Genomic DNA, 14,249 nt, shown 5'->3' on the forward strand with positions numbered 1-14,249 from the left:
GAGATCAGGGCATAACTGTAATTGATATTGTTAATTATCTCTCATACTGTTTGTTTCTGAGGCTTTGGAGAAAAATGGTACCTCTGCTAGCATCAGCCTATGTCAATCTGTTAATTGCTCTACGCATGGAGTACTTTTCCATCTACAACCCTATTCAAAACAGGCTATTTGTGGTGGGAGCAGGTGAAACATCCAAACACAAATACATTTTTTCCTGATTTGATAAAAACAGTGCTTTAAAAAGTGCAATTTTGGTCAGAAAAAGTGACATTATAAAAATGGCTCCATATTTTTATTTAGAGAGAGAGAGACAAGGTAGGAAAGGTAGTATCTTTTACTGGACCAACTTCTGTTGGTGAGAGAGATAAGCTTTCGAGTTACAAATGACCTGAGAAACAGCTCTGTGTAGCTCAAAAGCTGGTCTCTCTCACCAACAGAAGTTGATCTAGAAAACCAACATGGCTACAACAACACTGCATATAAAAAACACACACACACACTCTGCTTTTTACTACTCTTAGTACTGCAGAACCAATAGAACTATAGGAGACTGAGCAGAATTCTTTTCAGGATCAGCTAATACTGATTAAGATACAAATTCAGAATCTTTGCTTCAAGATGTCAAGTGGATTTATGTCTCAAATGCACATTAACTATACACCTCTAATACTTTGACTGCATCAGGAATACTAGTGGTAAAGAAGAACATACACAATGCTATACTGGGAAGACGAATGGTCCATCTAGCCCAGTATCCTGTCTCTGACAGTGGCTGGTGCCAGATGCTTCACAGGAGATGAACAGAGCACAGCAATTATTGAGTGATCCATCCTGTTGTCCAGTCCCAGCTTCTGGCAGTTAGAGGTTTAGGGACACTCAGAACATGGAGTTGTGTCCCTGACCATTTCAGCTAATAGCCATTGATGGACCTATCCTCTATGAACTTCTCTAATTATTTTTTTGAACCCAGTTATATTTTGGTCTTCACAATGTCCCACGGCAATGAGTTCCACAGATAGACTGTGCATTGTGTGAAGAAGTACTTCCTTTTTTTTTTTTTTTTTTGGTTTAAAATCATATTAATTTCATCGGGTGACCCCAAGTTTTTGTATATGTGAAGGGGCAAATAAGACTTCCCTATTCAGTTTCAGCACACCATTCATGATTTTATAGACTTCTATCATATCCCCCTTACTCGTTTCTTTTCTAAACTGAAAAGTCCCAGGCTTTTGACTCTCCCCTTGTATGGAAGCTGTTCCATACCACTCATCATTGTTGCTCCTCTCAGCATCTTTCCAATTCTAATATATATTTTTTGAGACGAGGCAACCAGAACTGCATACAGGATTCAAGAAGCGGCCATACCATGAACATATGAGCCAGAACCACCACAGTTTAGAAGAAACGGTTACTTACTTTAACTGTGCTTCTTTAAGATGTGATGCAGATTTGTATTTCACTTAGGTGTGTGAACACCCAGAGCACCAGAGGCAGTGAATTTTGTCTTGCAGTACCTGTAGGAGGTGGTGGTGGTGACTTGTGCTCATAGCCCCTCCTTTGGCTATATAAGGCAGTGTTGTTTCGACAGTCCTCAGTTCCTTTCCGATCCAAAGGGGGTGGAGGATGGGTCATGGAATATATGCCCAAATCACATCTCGGAGAAGCACAGATACAGTAAGTAACCGTTTCTTTTTTTTCTTCTTCAAGTAGATGCAGCCATGTATTCCACTTTGGTGACTCACAAGAAGTATTCACAGAAGATGGGGCTTGTAGTCGATCTAAACAGGGATTCCAGGACTGCCCTCCAAAAGTTTGCATCAGCTCTGGATGATGCCATAATAGTTCCTAAATGTATGTATCGACAACTACAGGGCAGCCCTGCAAATGTCCAATATTGGGATGTCACCTAGGAATGATATTGATTTAGTTGCACTCTCACATAATGAGTTTGCTCCTGCTAAGAAGGCTTAGTCAAAGCTATTTCATATGCACTATTGATACAAGATGTTACAATCCACATGACACCAATAAGTGAGGTGAAGCACAAAATGGTTTAGTTCTGTCCAGACAGAAGGCTAGACATCTTCTCACATCTAATATATGGAGACGCTGCTGCTCCAGACATGAATGCAGCTTAGAAAAGAACACAGACAAACGACAATCTTGGTACCCATGGCTCACCATGGACTGCCCCCGATGTGGACCAGGTGATGGAGAGTGAGAGAAGGAAGAACCCAACCTCAACACCAAGGAGTGTTGGGTTTCAAGGGACAAAAGTGGAGGCAGTCTTGAGGGTGTGAGTAATCGGTCCGACTCACGTCACCCAGAAAGAGGCACGGACTGGCACAGATGGTTGAAATGGTACCTCTGGCATTGAATATGCCTCTGTTGTTCCCAGTGCCAAGAGCAACATCAACCCTGAAGTCAGCGGCAATACCTAAGTAGCTGACAGTGTTGAAGTGAAGGGTGGCGAGTGTCGCCATAGTAACATCAGCGGCGCAGGATGCAAGAGTATCAAGGAGTTTCCCAGACCCACTTCCATGGACTGAGGAAGGAAAACATCAAGGTGTGGTGCTGACAGACCCAAAGGTTCAGCAGCTCACCCCGCCAGCAAGGTTATAAACAACGTAGCCCCAGCAAAGTCCTGGACCAAGGGAGAAATTGGGATAGAAAGGTGGAAGAAGTCCATTGCTGCCTGATATGCTGCTGGCGTGGAAACAGCCAGTGCCAGCATCACCCTCATTGGTACTGGACTCAGAGGACATGAGTTGACGGTATGGGGACTCTGACCTCCCTGAGTGGTAGTGGGGAGCAGTTAGAGGGTCCTGCTCCATCCCGCACGCCAGAATTAACACCGTGCCAGTTCTAGAGGCGGCAAAAGTGTCTCCACGAGACCTGGAGTGATCACGATTGGTTTTATGAGGCCTTTTCCTCAGTGCACACGGGGAGCGGCTCCTTCCATTTTGTCAGCCAGAATCTGGTTCCACAGCACAAAATGGCAGCACTTTCAGAACCCGATGGTAGCCTCCGATCTGACGCAAGCCTCGGTGCCAAGGTAGGCCACAGGACCTGTTTGAGTAGGTGCAGCTTTAGGTGAAGGTCCCTAGCCACCTTAGTCCATTTTGTAAACAATTTACAAATTGAATCCTAGTGAGGGCATCGCTAGGGAAATAGTTAACTAAATCTAACTAACACGAAGGGGACTGACTAACTAACTAACTAACTACATACAACTAGAAAAAGTCACTAAGAGTTAGAGAGAGATTGTGAGCTTAAGAACCACACCGAGTTACAACTCCAGCCATGGGCAGTAAGAAGGAACTGATGGGTGTCAAGGTGGTGCTGCTTCAGATAGCCGGGAGAGGGACAATGAGCATGAAACATGAGTGCTGCTTTGTACAGTACTGTTAGGCAAAATTCTCCAGCTTCGGGGTGCTGGGTGTGCACACATCTAAATGTGGAATATGTGGCTGAATCTACTCAAAAAAGAAAAGAACCTGACTTAGTTCCTATACTTATAAACTGAGCCAATTTGATATGAAATCACTGAGTCAAAAGAAACATGGAACTCAATGCCATTTTTACAGTTAATTTGCATGGTTGAACTAAAAGCAATTACTTGTTTCCATTTACTTAAAGGTGTCCCTCATTATGAAGGAAATAAAATTGAGACTTCCTGATTTAGCAAGTATACCACTATAGAGTGAAGTGGAAGTTGGACGTAAAGCACAAATAGAAGGAACTATACTAAAAAAGCCAATTATACATGTTAAAAATGCACACAAAGAAAAGGGAAATGTCAGATGCTGAATTTAAAGTTACAGTTTGCTAGCAATAAATCTAATAAAGCATAATGGGAACATTAAATACTGTAGTTGACCTTTTCAGAAGGATGAACTTAAAACTATTTCCCCTTTTAGGCACAGCATGAATTTTTTCAGGTTAAAGAATACACACTTTTTCCTCTACTTTCTTCAAATACAGTATATTATAATATAACTTTATGTCTGATATACTCCCATATTTTTCCTGCAGAATCTCAAGGCAGTAATGAAATGCAATATTTTCTCTAAACCATTTTTGTGGTATTTCTCTTGAAGAGTCCAATATTGTAGAAACAAACAGTAGTGTAAGGTACATAATTATCTTCTGCACCAGCAGTTCCCTTTGAAATGAGTTTTCAAATCAAGTTTCCTCACCCTATTATCTGCACTGTCAATGTTCATCCCTCCACTCACTGCCCAAGAATGCAAACTGGGCAACTGCTTCTAAAGCATATGAAGTAGCAACAGCATGAAAATCAGGATGAGCAGTCTGCACTGTAAGGTAGTTCTCCCATCAAAAGCTGTAAGGAAATAACTGGATGCACTAGAGGAGGCTGACTCTTTTGATAAATATGATAAGGTTTTAGTTGGCACTAACGAGTGAAGTTTTTTTTGGACAATCTTTTTGCTGATATTTGAATGAAGAGTTGGTTTGCACAACACATACTACTAGACAAACATACTGTAAATGCTTTTATAATGCCCCTTTGCCCCCAATACCTAAATTTAGATGTATAAAAGATCAACTGGTTTAGAGAAAAATATGCACGTCTACTAGTAAATAAAGAAATGTAAATAAAGCACTTGTCAAAGAAACAAAGAACATTTACAGTGACAATTGAAAGTTTACATCTAATACTGTACTGTGTAAGCCTTTTGTTATTTTGCGTTCTGCATTTTCCACCTAGTTTAATGAGGACCTGTATGTTTTATACCTGTTACTGTACAGAATAACATACAAGACTAAAACAAAAAGGGCCACATTCCCAAAATGCATTTAAACAATAATTTTTGGAGTAAATGACAGTATAAATGCATTCTAAAAAGAATGTTTCACATTATATGAAGAACCAAATCTTCTAAGCTGGCAACAAAGGATTTTAAGGGGATCCACATTTAACTGAAAAATTCAACATGTGTAAACTAAAACGAATGTTTAAGAACCAGTTTTCTTGAAAATGAAATGATGGATGAAAAATCAAAATGATTACCTGAATTTTAATAAGTTTTTTTAAACTAACCTTTCTAGGACAATCATATTCCATAATCTTATTTTTTTACATAATCTAATTCTGGGAAATATGAGTGATGATGTTGGAACAGAACAGATGAATCGATTTTTTTAGATAAACTTTAAACAAGTTTATTGTTATTAAAAGAAAGTCAGACAAAATATTTTGGAAATATCAAATAAACAGAATTCAAAATATTCAACAGCATTTTTAATATCAATAAGCACAGTACAGCTCAAAAAGATTACACTGAACGCATGTATATTATAAAGGCATCTTAGCTAACAAATGATGATTTAAAATAAAAAAAAATATTAAAACTCTGATGAAAATGGAAAAAACAGATTATAATTTATGGAAATTTACCTGCAAAAATATCATTAAATCAGAGTATAACATTAGCTCCTGACTGTCAACTTAGTACATAAATATATTTACTATATTCTTAAATTCTCTGCTTAAATACTATCATATATTTTGTTGACCTATATTTTTGTACAACTTTTAAAAGACAAAAATTAAAATCAAAGTTACTTTTATGGCAGTAATGGCAGCAACAACATTTAATAGTATAAACTAAGAGTCCAACTAACGTGACAAAAACTCATGCATTTGTAATGGTGCATATTTTCCTAGCTATCATTATCATCATCATCACTATTATTGTGAGTCTTAGTCCATTCCCTGTAGGCCTGTCTTTTCTGCAAGCATGATAAGGGAAGAAAAAAAAGCAGAAGTGTTAGTTTAAGCTGGCAAGTTAGTTAGTCAGTTTTTAAAAAGCAGACAAATTCTGAAATGGTTTCTGAATTCAGGATACAACAGAACCCTTCCAATCCCCTGTTAATAGAGTCATACACCTGTCTATAATAATCAGCAAATGAATCACCAAAGATTCACCTAAACCTGAAACTTGTTGGGCACAGGCAGAATACTGCTCTTACACAAAGACCCGATGATTTCAGTAGGGTTCTGTGTAAGCATAGGGATCTGCCACCATACATCTTATTGCAATATCAGAGCTTTAATGTATAAATCCTATTTAATGAAAGGGACATGCTTAAGGTGACTATTGCATTTCTCTGAAGATTAAAGTCACTTGAACGTCAGTGGGCATCAGAATATTCTCCAAGGTATAGGATGATAATCTAAATACACTCCTCATTTTATCTTATTGTTTAATTAAAAAACAGAACCATTAGAGAAAAATAATCTTCTATTTCCGTATCATTTTTCCATTTGAAAAATTGTGATGGGATTGTAGCCTTCTATACAGCATAAAAAGTAGAATTAAACATCTTGAATCAATCTATCAGCCAGTGCCTTCGAGGTCCTCTCAAAACTACTCATTTGCTCACAAATGAATGTGTTATCTAATCCAAACACTTGCAAAATTAAGATGGAGCATAAACTATACAAAATAATTATATAATTTGTATTCAAGGAGTTGGACTTATTGTCTTGTTAGCATTCTGCTTCACTAGCATGGCATGAAAGATTAAAGGGGAAATACATCAAGAACCCTACTGTCTTATCAGAAAGAGGAAGTATAGTGACTAGGCCTTTTTGTGCTGTTTATCAGTAGCAATTTTTAACTGTTTGCCAGTTAAGGCCATGTTGTTGGTTAGTATGTGTTTTGCAAGATAATAGCACAGGAAATATAAACTGCACCATGAGAGAAAAAAGCAAGATTATAGCTGTTAGTGTCATAGGATCTTCAAAGAATGTTGAAGAGGAACTCGTTAGTAAGGTATAATATTAACTCAGTTTAGCAATTTTAATTTTAGAATAGTTTGATTCAGAAAAGCACCCCTTTAGCAGGAGGCAGTAGAGAAGATATAGCAGAATACACAGAAACAGACAGATCCTAATTTTATATAAATGACACACAGTGCAGCATCTCAAATGATGCACAGTGCAGCATCTCAAAATATGTTCTAAATGAAACAAAAACCCTATCCAGGTAACAAATATTTTTGAAAATGTTTGGCTATGCAACTTCCCATCCATCCTCTAGAAGGCCACCTACTCTTTCTCAAATTCATCTCTGGATCTCAGGAATTCCAACACACTGCTAGGGTATTGAAGGGAAATCTCTAATATAAGGCTTTCATATATATTAGAACATCCTATCTGTCCTCTTCAATTTGCATTCAACTAGCAGCTATTGATTCTGTCATTTCCCAGGTGTGGATATTTTTAACATTCAGTTTCTATGATAATGAAAGACAATTAGATGACAGGAATTTTCCATCTTATTTATGGGCATACTGTAAAATCAGTTCGAAGTACTTCAACTGTAATGTTAGAATTACATATTAACTTTCCATTAAAGGTGGTTAAGGTAAAAATAGGAAGCATCTCAATTATTAAAATATCACACTATTTAAAAATTTATGAAATCTAAATACACTCCTCATTTTATCTGACCGTTTAATTAAAAAACAGAACCATTAGAGGAAAAAAATATTCTATTTCCCTATCTTTTTTCCATTTGAAAAATTGTGATGCGATTGTACACATCCAGACAGCATAAAAAGCAGAATTACACATCTTGAATCAATCTATTCACAGCAGTTCAGCTCATATCATAAAATGATGTATACGAACAATGCTACAGTTAAAAATTAGTGAAATGCTTTTAATTGAAGCAGTGTGATATAAATATAGTTACTGTCCATGTATCTCAAATACAAATTTCTGCAAAAACATTACTTTCACATTTTTAATTAAAAACACACTGTGGTTGCAGAAGAGTTTAACCAATTAAAATTCAGTCAAAAATATCATTGTGCTTTAACTTTACCTAAATACACAATATAAAAAAAGTTATTAAAAGAAAAACTATGTTTCCTGCAGCTGTTGTAACAAAACTAAAAAGCCTAAAACTCACACATGCAAGTTTCTCCTATTTAAGCCACTCTGGGAATGTGTGCATAATTAAGGACACTGTGATATAAATTATACCGTAAGTTCTCTCTGAAAGGTCAGTATTAGCTGTCTTTTTATAAAATCCTGCCAGACTGGCCATAAAACCCATGCAATGAAGATACAAATGAGACTACAGGTTACTAAATATCAAAAATATACTGGCAGGGGACACAAAATAAGAGTAAAAATTCTGGAAAAACTGAGTTAGGCTTTTTCCTCTCCCATATGCAAGTTTACACCAAATTGTTTTTCAGTTCCTTCACCTGTAACATCTGACTTCCGGTCCCATCCCTTAACCTGTAAGGTCTAATAACTCCATCCTCACAAAAGAAACGAGGTGGGCGCAGACTTGTCACATCATCAGATGAATCTGTAGCTCTGAAAACAAAGCAGCAAATTCAAAATATGTTACATATTTAACACAGATGTTGGCATACTTTTAAAATACCATATTTTCAAAAAGCTCCTAAAGTTATCCTACGTAAATTTTTAAAATACTGGTAAAATGACGTATTTGCTTTCTCTATATGTAATTTACATGCAATTTTCAGTTTGACTGTTGAGGCACATATAGCTATAGTAATTGGACAACTGTAATCTTCACTGACTAGTCAGGGTGATTATTATTTATGCGATACATTCACATTACACATACTATGGCTTCAATGGCAAAGACTTATGCACATGCTTATTGTTAAGTCAATGGGACAACAAAAATACTGCGTATAAATGTGCGTGCCTATTTACTGATTTATGGAACACAAGGCTGAACAAGTATGTATTTATTTACAAGCAGGACTCTGTAGAAAATTATATTGTAAATTGTCTACAAAATTCCTCTCATTGAAATTTCCATGTAAAAGAACCCTGTGCTAATGTTCTTCCTTCAACTTTGCTCCATATTCCGTGTTTTCTCCACAAAGGAACTTTAAAAAAAGAGCAAGAGGCAGTGGGGAGGGTAGTGGTATGAGGAAAAAACAATGGTCCAGATCCTGGAGAGCAGCAAGGCCAGTACAGTACATAAATATGGTCAACAGCATGAGCTTTATGTACAGTACATAAATATGGTCAACTTTATAAGCTTTCACTTATAATTGAGGAGGTCTAGAGAAGGAAAGATGGATCAAACTTACTAGCTGGACTGATAGGTAATAACTTCTAACCTGTCTCCCCCCTAAGGGCACTACCTGGCATGCACAAATTTGTGCCAAGCAATTTTTGAAAATTTAGTGCCAAACATGCAAATATAAACAAGTGTATATTACAATGATATTGTTTTATGTTATATCAATTGTTTAGTCCTTTATTCCCTTACTTTTGTGCACTGAAGTTTATGAACTAAATCTTGCATTAATATAATTTCTTTTAAAAAAAGGTATATGATATATCCATATATTTTAAGTATATAATTTATACATATGGAATGTTTTAGACACTTTAAAAATATTATTCAGACTACTTTTGCATTCTTCCTCTTGTAATACCAGATGCGTTTAGTTACTATAAATCTAAACAGTAGACATCTCTTAGGGAGCCTCTCTCCTTCTAAAATAGTTTGTTTTTTTTTTTTAATGACTTAACAGAACAATTTTAGGAAGCTGCAAGTTTCTCCTTTGCACTGGATGAAAAATCAGTTTTTTTTTAACATACAGTGATTACAGCACAAGAAGTGGTGTACTTTATTCATAACAGTTAATTTTAAAAGTAGGGATATGCAACCACAGATTAAACTGCTCTAGCTCAATTACATCTGGGGACTAAGCTATTTAAAATATAAATATTTAATATATTTAAATATAAAATAATTAACATTTAAAATATTTTCTCCTACTTCTTTGTCCATTGCAGTACAAGGTAATTTAGATTCAGTTTTTATAGGGCTTGATATTACTGAGTGTGAGTTTCACAATATTCAATCCACAGCTGTGTTCGGCAGAAGTGCTGGAACTCTCTCCCTGTAAACAGGAAGGGAGAGGAACTTGACAATGCCAGTCAGTCCTGGAATTCCCTTTCATGGCTTCTGTATACATTAACCTTCTGATCAACCTGCAAAGTTCATGTTTTCTTTGGGGCATTTAGGGTCAGGCTGAGAGACTGGGGTTCATAGAAGGAGTTTCGATTATGAGGCTTTAGGTAGAGTTATTTTAAGCCAACAACAGCTGAAGTAGGCAAGTAATTGTATTAAATTATAGTTGTGATTTGATACTCTGGTTTTAGTTATTGTAAAGTACCCTTAACAATTTGGAAAGATGTTTGTTATCAATATAAATAATAAACCGATTATGAACTATTTATCTGAAGCATTTGTGCCACTGGAGACAAATGATTAGTTGAAAGCTCCTGAAAAAGTACCAAGGCACAACTACCAGAATATATTCATTTCTAGCATCAGTACCGGTCTTTCATGCTATTTGTTATTCTGTCTTTATTCTATTTTATACTGTACCTTTTAATACCCTGAAATGTGCTGCTTGCCATGTCTATGATTCCTCCAGTGGGCCTTGCTACTGCTCCCACTAAACCTTTCCCAACACCTTTGAAGAAACCAGCTGCTCCTTCTTTCTGGGCTCCTAGAAATAATTAAAAGAAAAACATCTTTATGTAGTAATATTCATAAACCTTCTTTCCCAAATACTTGAAAACTATGAACAATCACTATCACATTTTCTACTTTCACTGAGTTATAAAAAGCACAATTTAATTTACCCTAATAATTACACGTTGTCATTACCTAAGATGGTCCATCCAAAAATTAGTCAATCAAGTTTGAAGTATAAAACAATAAGATGCACTGTATACCAGATATGAGTTTTTCAACCTCTCTCAACAAATATTAGAATCAAGAACGTATGCACTGCTAACACACTGCAAGAACTATACTTACCTTTTATTGGTTTTGTCACTATTCCTGTTATGCCACTAACAAAACCCTATGGGGAGAAATAGACAATTCTCACTCACATGTTTTCAGAATGTATTTTTATTACTTTATAAAAATTCTAATTGTGATTTAATGTGATTCAAAACATGGGTTCTGCTGGAGGTAGTACACTAAGGCCCATGGAAAATTAATGAAACAACTGACGCTCTTTACTGCTTCTATACCTCCTTTATAATTTCAGTATATTTTCAGTTTACAATTAAAACCCTACTTTGGCAATAAGTTTGCAACAGCATGATTAAAATGTAGTCTATATAGATAAATTGGATGAAGTTGCTTATTTTTTCTAAAGTGATATTTCTTACAGACACTAAGCCTTTCCCTCCACGAGTGATGCCCTCTTTAAGGCCAGTTGGTTGTTTATTCATGGCTTCCCTTCTCTTCTGCTGGTAGTCTTCATCCATAGTTATTGCTGCTACTCCTTTAGCCATAGCACTAGTGATTCTTGATGCAGCACCCGCTAATCCTCCTATGGAAAAATTAAAGATTATGTAAAAGTGACACAAATTACTTAACATGATCACATTACACAAGATTACATGGTCGCTATTAATCAAAAGATAAAAGTATAAACATATTACAGCTTACCTACAGCTCCCCCTACTAGTGCTTTAACACCAAGTGCCATTCCCTCTACAAATTCTTCAGGACCCTGGATGGCTCCCTAAGGGGGGAAAAGGTTAATAGAAAAAGGAAATAATCCTATTTGAAAAAGAGTAATTTATCTGAATGTCATATTTTTATATAAAAAGTATACTTTAACAGAACAACAAAATTCAGCCACTGGATTCTTCCAATTGTTATGTGCTTGATATTCTTTAGAGTAAATTAGTGTAAAGAATAGTCTCTTGTCAGAAGTACTGTATGAAAAGGCTGTTCCCTTCTTGCATTTACACAAATTTTTGCTATAATTTTTCCTGATAATTAGTATTATACTAGGATTTGGCAGAACTGAATGCATCTCCTAGAAATGGCATTTAAAAGTTTAAACCCAATTTTAAAATGAAAGCTCCTTACAATATATCTACATTTCAAACAACATCTAAGTAGCTTACCAACTGTATTATGTTTCATAAGATGCTAAATGGCAGTTTTACCTGGTAAGGTTCATAGAAGAATGCTTCTACTCCTTCAGACAAGTCTCTTATGAATCCAAATGGATTGCCCAAAACATCAAGGCCAAGAATAAGAACATACATTTGTTTAATGGCCTAAAATGAAAATAATTTTGAAGTAAAAACATTACAAAAATATATGGTTTGCATAGAAATTTTACTATAACAAGGAAGGTATATTTTTCATTCAATACTAGATGAGTGGTTTCTAGCTGGAATATAGTAATATACTCAGAATTACATATAGTGCTTCCAAACAAAAACTATGCTAAGATGGAGTTAAAGGTTGAGAGTACATATCAGTGATTCAGGATAAAAATATTTCAGGTATGTTAAAATTATCCCCCCAAACAAACAAACAGAACTCACATAATTCAGGGTTATTGTTAAATTTAAAAAGAAATCCAAATTGGAAATACACTGTTATGGCAGCCAAACAACCTTAACTCTGCCCTGTAGTGACACCATGAAGTAACCACACAATTATGACTAATGCATATTAGTGTTTGTCGTCCCAGATTAGATGAAAAAGACAGAAAATCATAGAATACTAGGGTTGGAAGAGACCTCAGGAGGTCAGCTAGTCCAATCCCCTGCTCAAAGCAGGACCAACAACAACTAAATCATCCCAGCCAAGGCTTTATCAAGCCGGGCCTTAAAAATCTCTAAGGATGGAGATTCCACCACCTCCCTAGGTAACCCATTCCAGTGCTTCACCACCCTCCTAGTGAAAGAGTGTTTCCTAATATCCAACCTAGACCTCCTCCACTGCAACTTGAGACCATTGCTTCTTGTTCTGTCATCTACCACCACTGAGAACAGCCTAGCTTCATCTTCTTTGGAACCCCCCTTCAGGTAATTGAAGGCTGCTCTCAAATCCCCCTTCACTTTTCCCTTCTGCAGACTAAATAACCCCAGTTCTCTCAGCCTCTCCTCATAAGTCATGTGCCCCAGCCTCCTAATCATTTTCATTCCCTCTGCTGGACTCTCTCCAATTTGCATATTTCTTTTTCTCATTGTATCACTACAAGGCAGAGTTAAGATGGTTTGGGTGCCTTGGCAGGAAAGTTGAGTAAAGGTTGTTTCTCCCTTGGCAGGAACTATCATGTCCTTTGTCAGGAATATCACTGCTGTATCACTCTGATATGTAATTGGATAAAAAATGTCGGGCAAGTTACCCAGCAGAATTCAAACCTTCCCGTTGGGGACAGGGAGAGTCAGAAAGGATGTCAGATTTCTTGCCATGTCACTTAGTTTCAGAGTTAAGCACACTGGTGCTCTTCTTTTTAGAGGCTGGCCAAGCTGGGGAATTTTTAGATTTGCCTCTGAGGAGTGTCTGATTAGCAAGGATGAACCAGCTTGTTGAGTCTCAAGTGCTGAACAGCACTGACTCATTCCTGTGGCAGTCTCTGGACGCATCTCATCTGGGAAATGCAGAGACTTTAACAAAACCATTGGACTGGGGAGAAATCAGAATTCAGAAGTTACTGAATTTGAGATAAAACACTCAGAGCCTGGTGTTACTTCTGTTTTAGTTCATACTATCCATTTCAGTGTGATACCCTGTTACTCACTGCACTCTTTACCCACCGATACTCTATACAGCTGATTCTGCCACCCTTACTCACGTCAAGAAATATCTTGAGTAGTACCTTTGCAATCAGTGGGACTGTTGCATTCAACATAAACGTCCCAGAATCTGCTTCACAAAAACCAGTATCTGTTTCCCTGTACAGTCTGTTTATCAGTTTTGGTGGCTCAACACTTAAGTCATAGAAAAATGGAATTGTAAACTAAAAAAATGGCAGCATAGCTCAGGGCAAATATAGTACCTTTAAACTATTTTTTATTAAATTTGACTAGATTGAAAATTGGTATCCTATTAAGATGAGGTGATATTTAGCCTTATTTTAAGAATAGTATTCTAAAAATACGAGTCATAATCTAGGTTACTAGCCTGTTTCCTACCAAATATTTTCATTTCACTTTGCTTCTTTAACAAGTGTGCATATAAACATACAAACCAGAAAAGAATACAGTACATTGACATGTAGCTCCAGCATATAATATAATGTATTTAAACAAAGAAGTACACAAATTAATTTAGACTAACCTGTTTTGAATAATGCCTAATAACTGCTGATTGTAGTTGTTGTGTAGTACAGAAGTGATAGTGGAGTTCGAAGAAAGCCAACCTAAAAGAAGTCCA

At 36.4% G+C, this 14,249-nt stretch overlaps 1 protein-coding gene across 7 annotated transcripts in view; it reads right to left on the minus strand.

Annotated features, from left to right (window-relative positions):
- VPS13A (vacuolar protein sorting 13 homolog A) overlaps positions 1 to 14,249 on the minus strand; it is a 315,178-nt gene that overhangs the window by 65,093 nt on the left and 235,836 nt on the right. For 5 of the 7 annotated variants that reach the window (XM_075128708.1, XM_075128710.1, XM_075128707.1 and 2 more), the window contains 7 exons: positions 14,154 to 14,235; positions 12,023 to 12,136; positions 11,514 to 11,589; positions 11,231 to 11,394; positions 10,869 to 10,914; positions 10,431 to 10,554; positions 8,248 to 8,362 (listed from right to left, as the gene is read on the minus strand). In XM_075128708.1, the coding sequence (XP_074984809.1) occupies positions 8,248 to 8,362; positions 10,431 to 10,554; positions 10,869 to 10,914; positions 11,231 to 11,394; positions 11,514 to 11,589; positions 12,023 to 12,136; positions 14,154 to 14,235 (721 nt within the window). Of the gene's footprint in view, positions 1 to 5,210; positions 5,758 to 8,247; positions 8,363 to 10,430; positions 10,555 to 10,868; positions 10,915 to 11,230; positions 11,395 to 11,513; positions 11,590 to 12,022; positions 12,137 to 14,153; positions 14,236 to 14,249 lie in introns of those variants that run through there. The other 2 variants (XM_075128712.1, XM_075128713.1) reach the window with 2 other exon arrangements.

This window comes from Caretta caretta, chromosome 5, assembly GCF_965140235.1.
Source record: "Caretta caretta isolate rCarCar2 chromosome 5, rCarCar1.hap1, whole genome shotgun sequence".
NCBI lineage: Eukaryota > Metazoa > Chordata > Testudines > Cheloniidae > Caretta > Caretta caretta.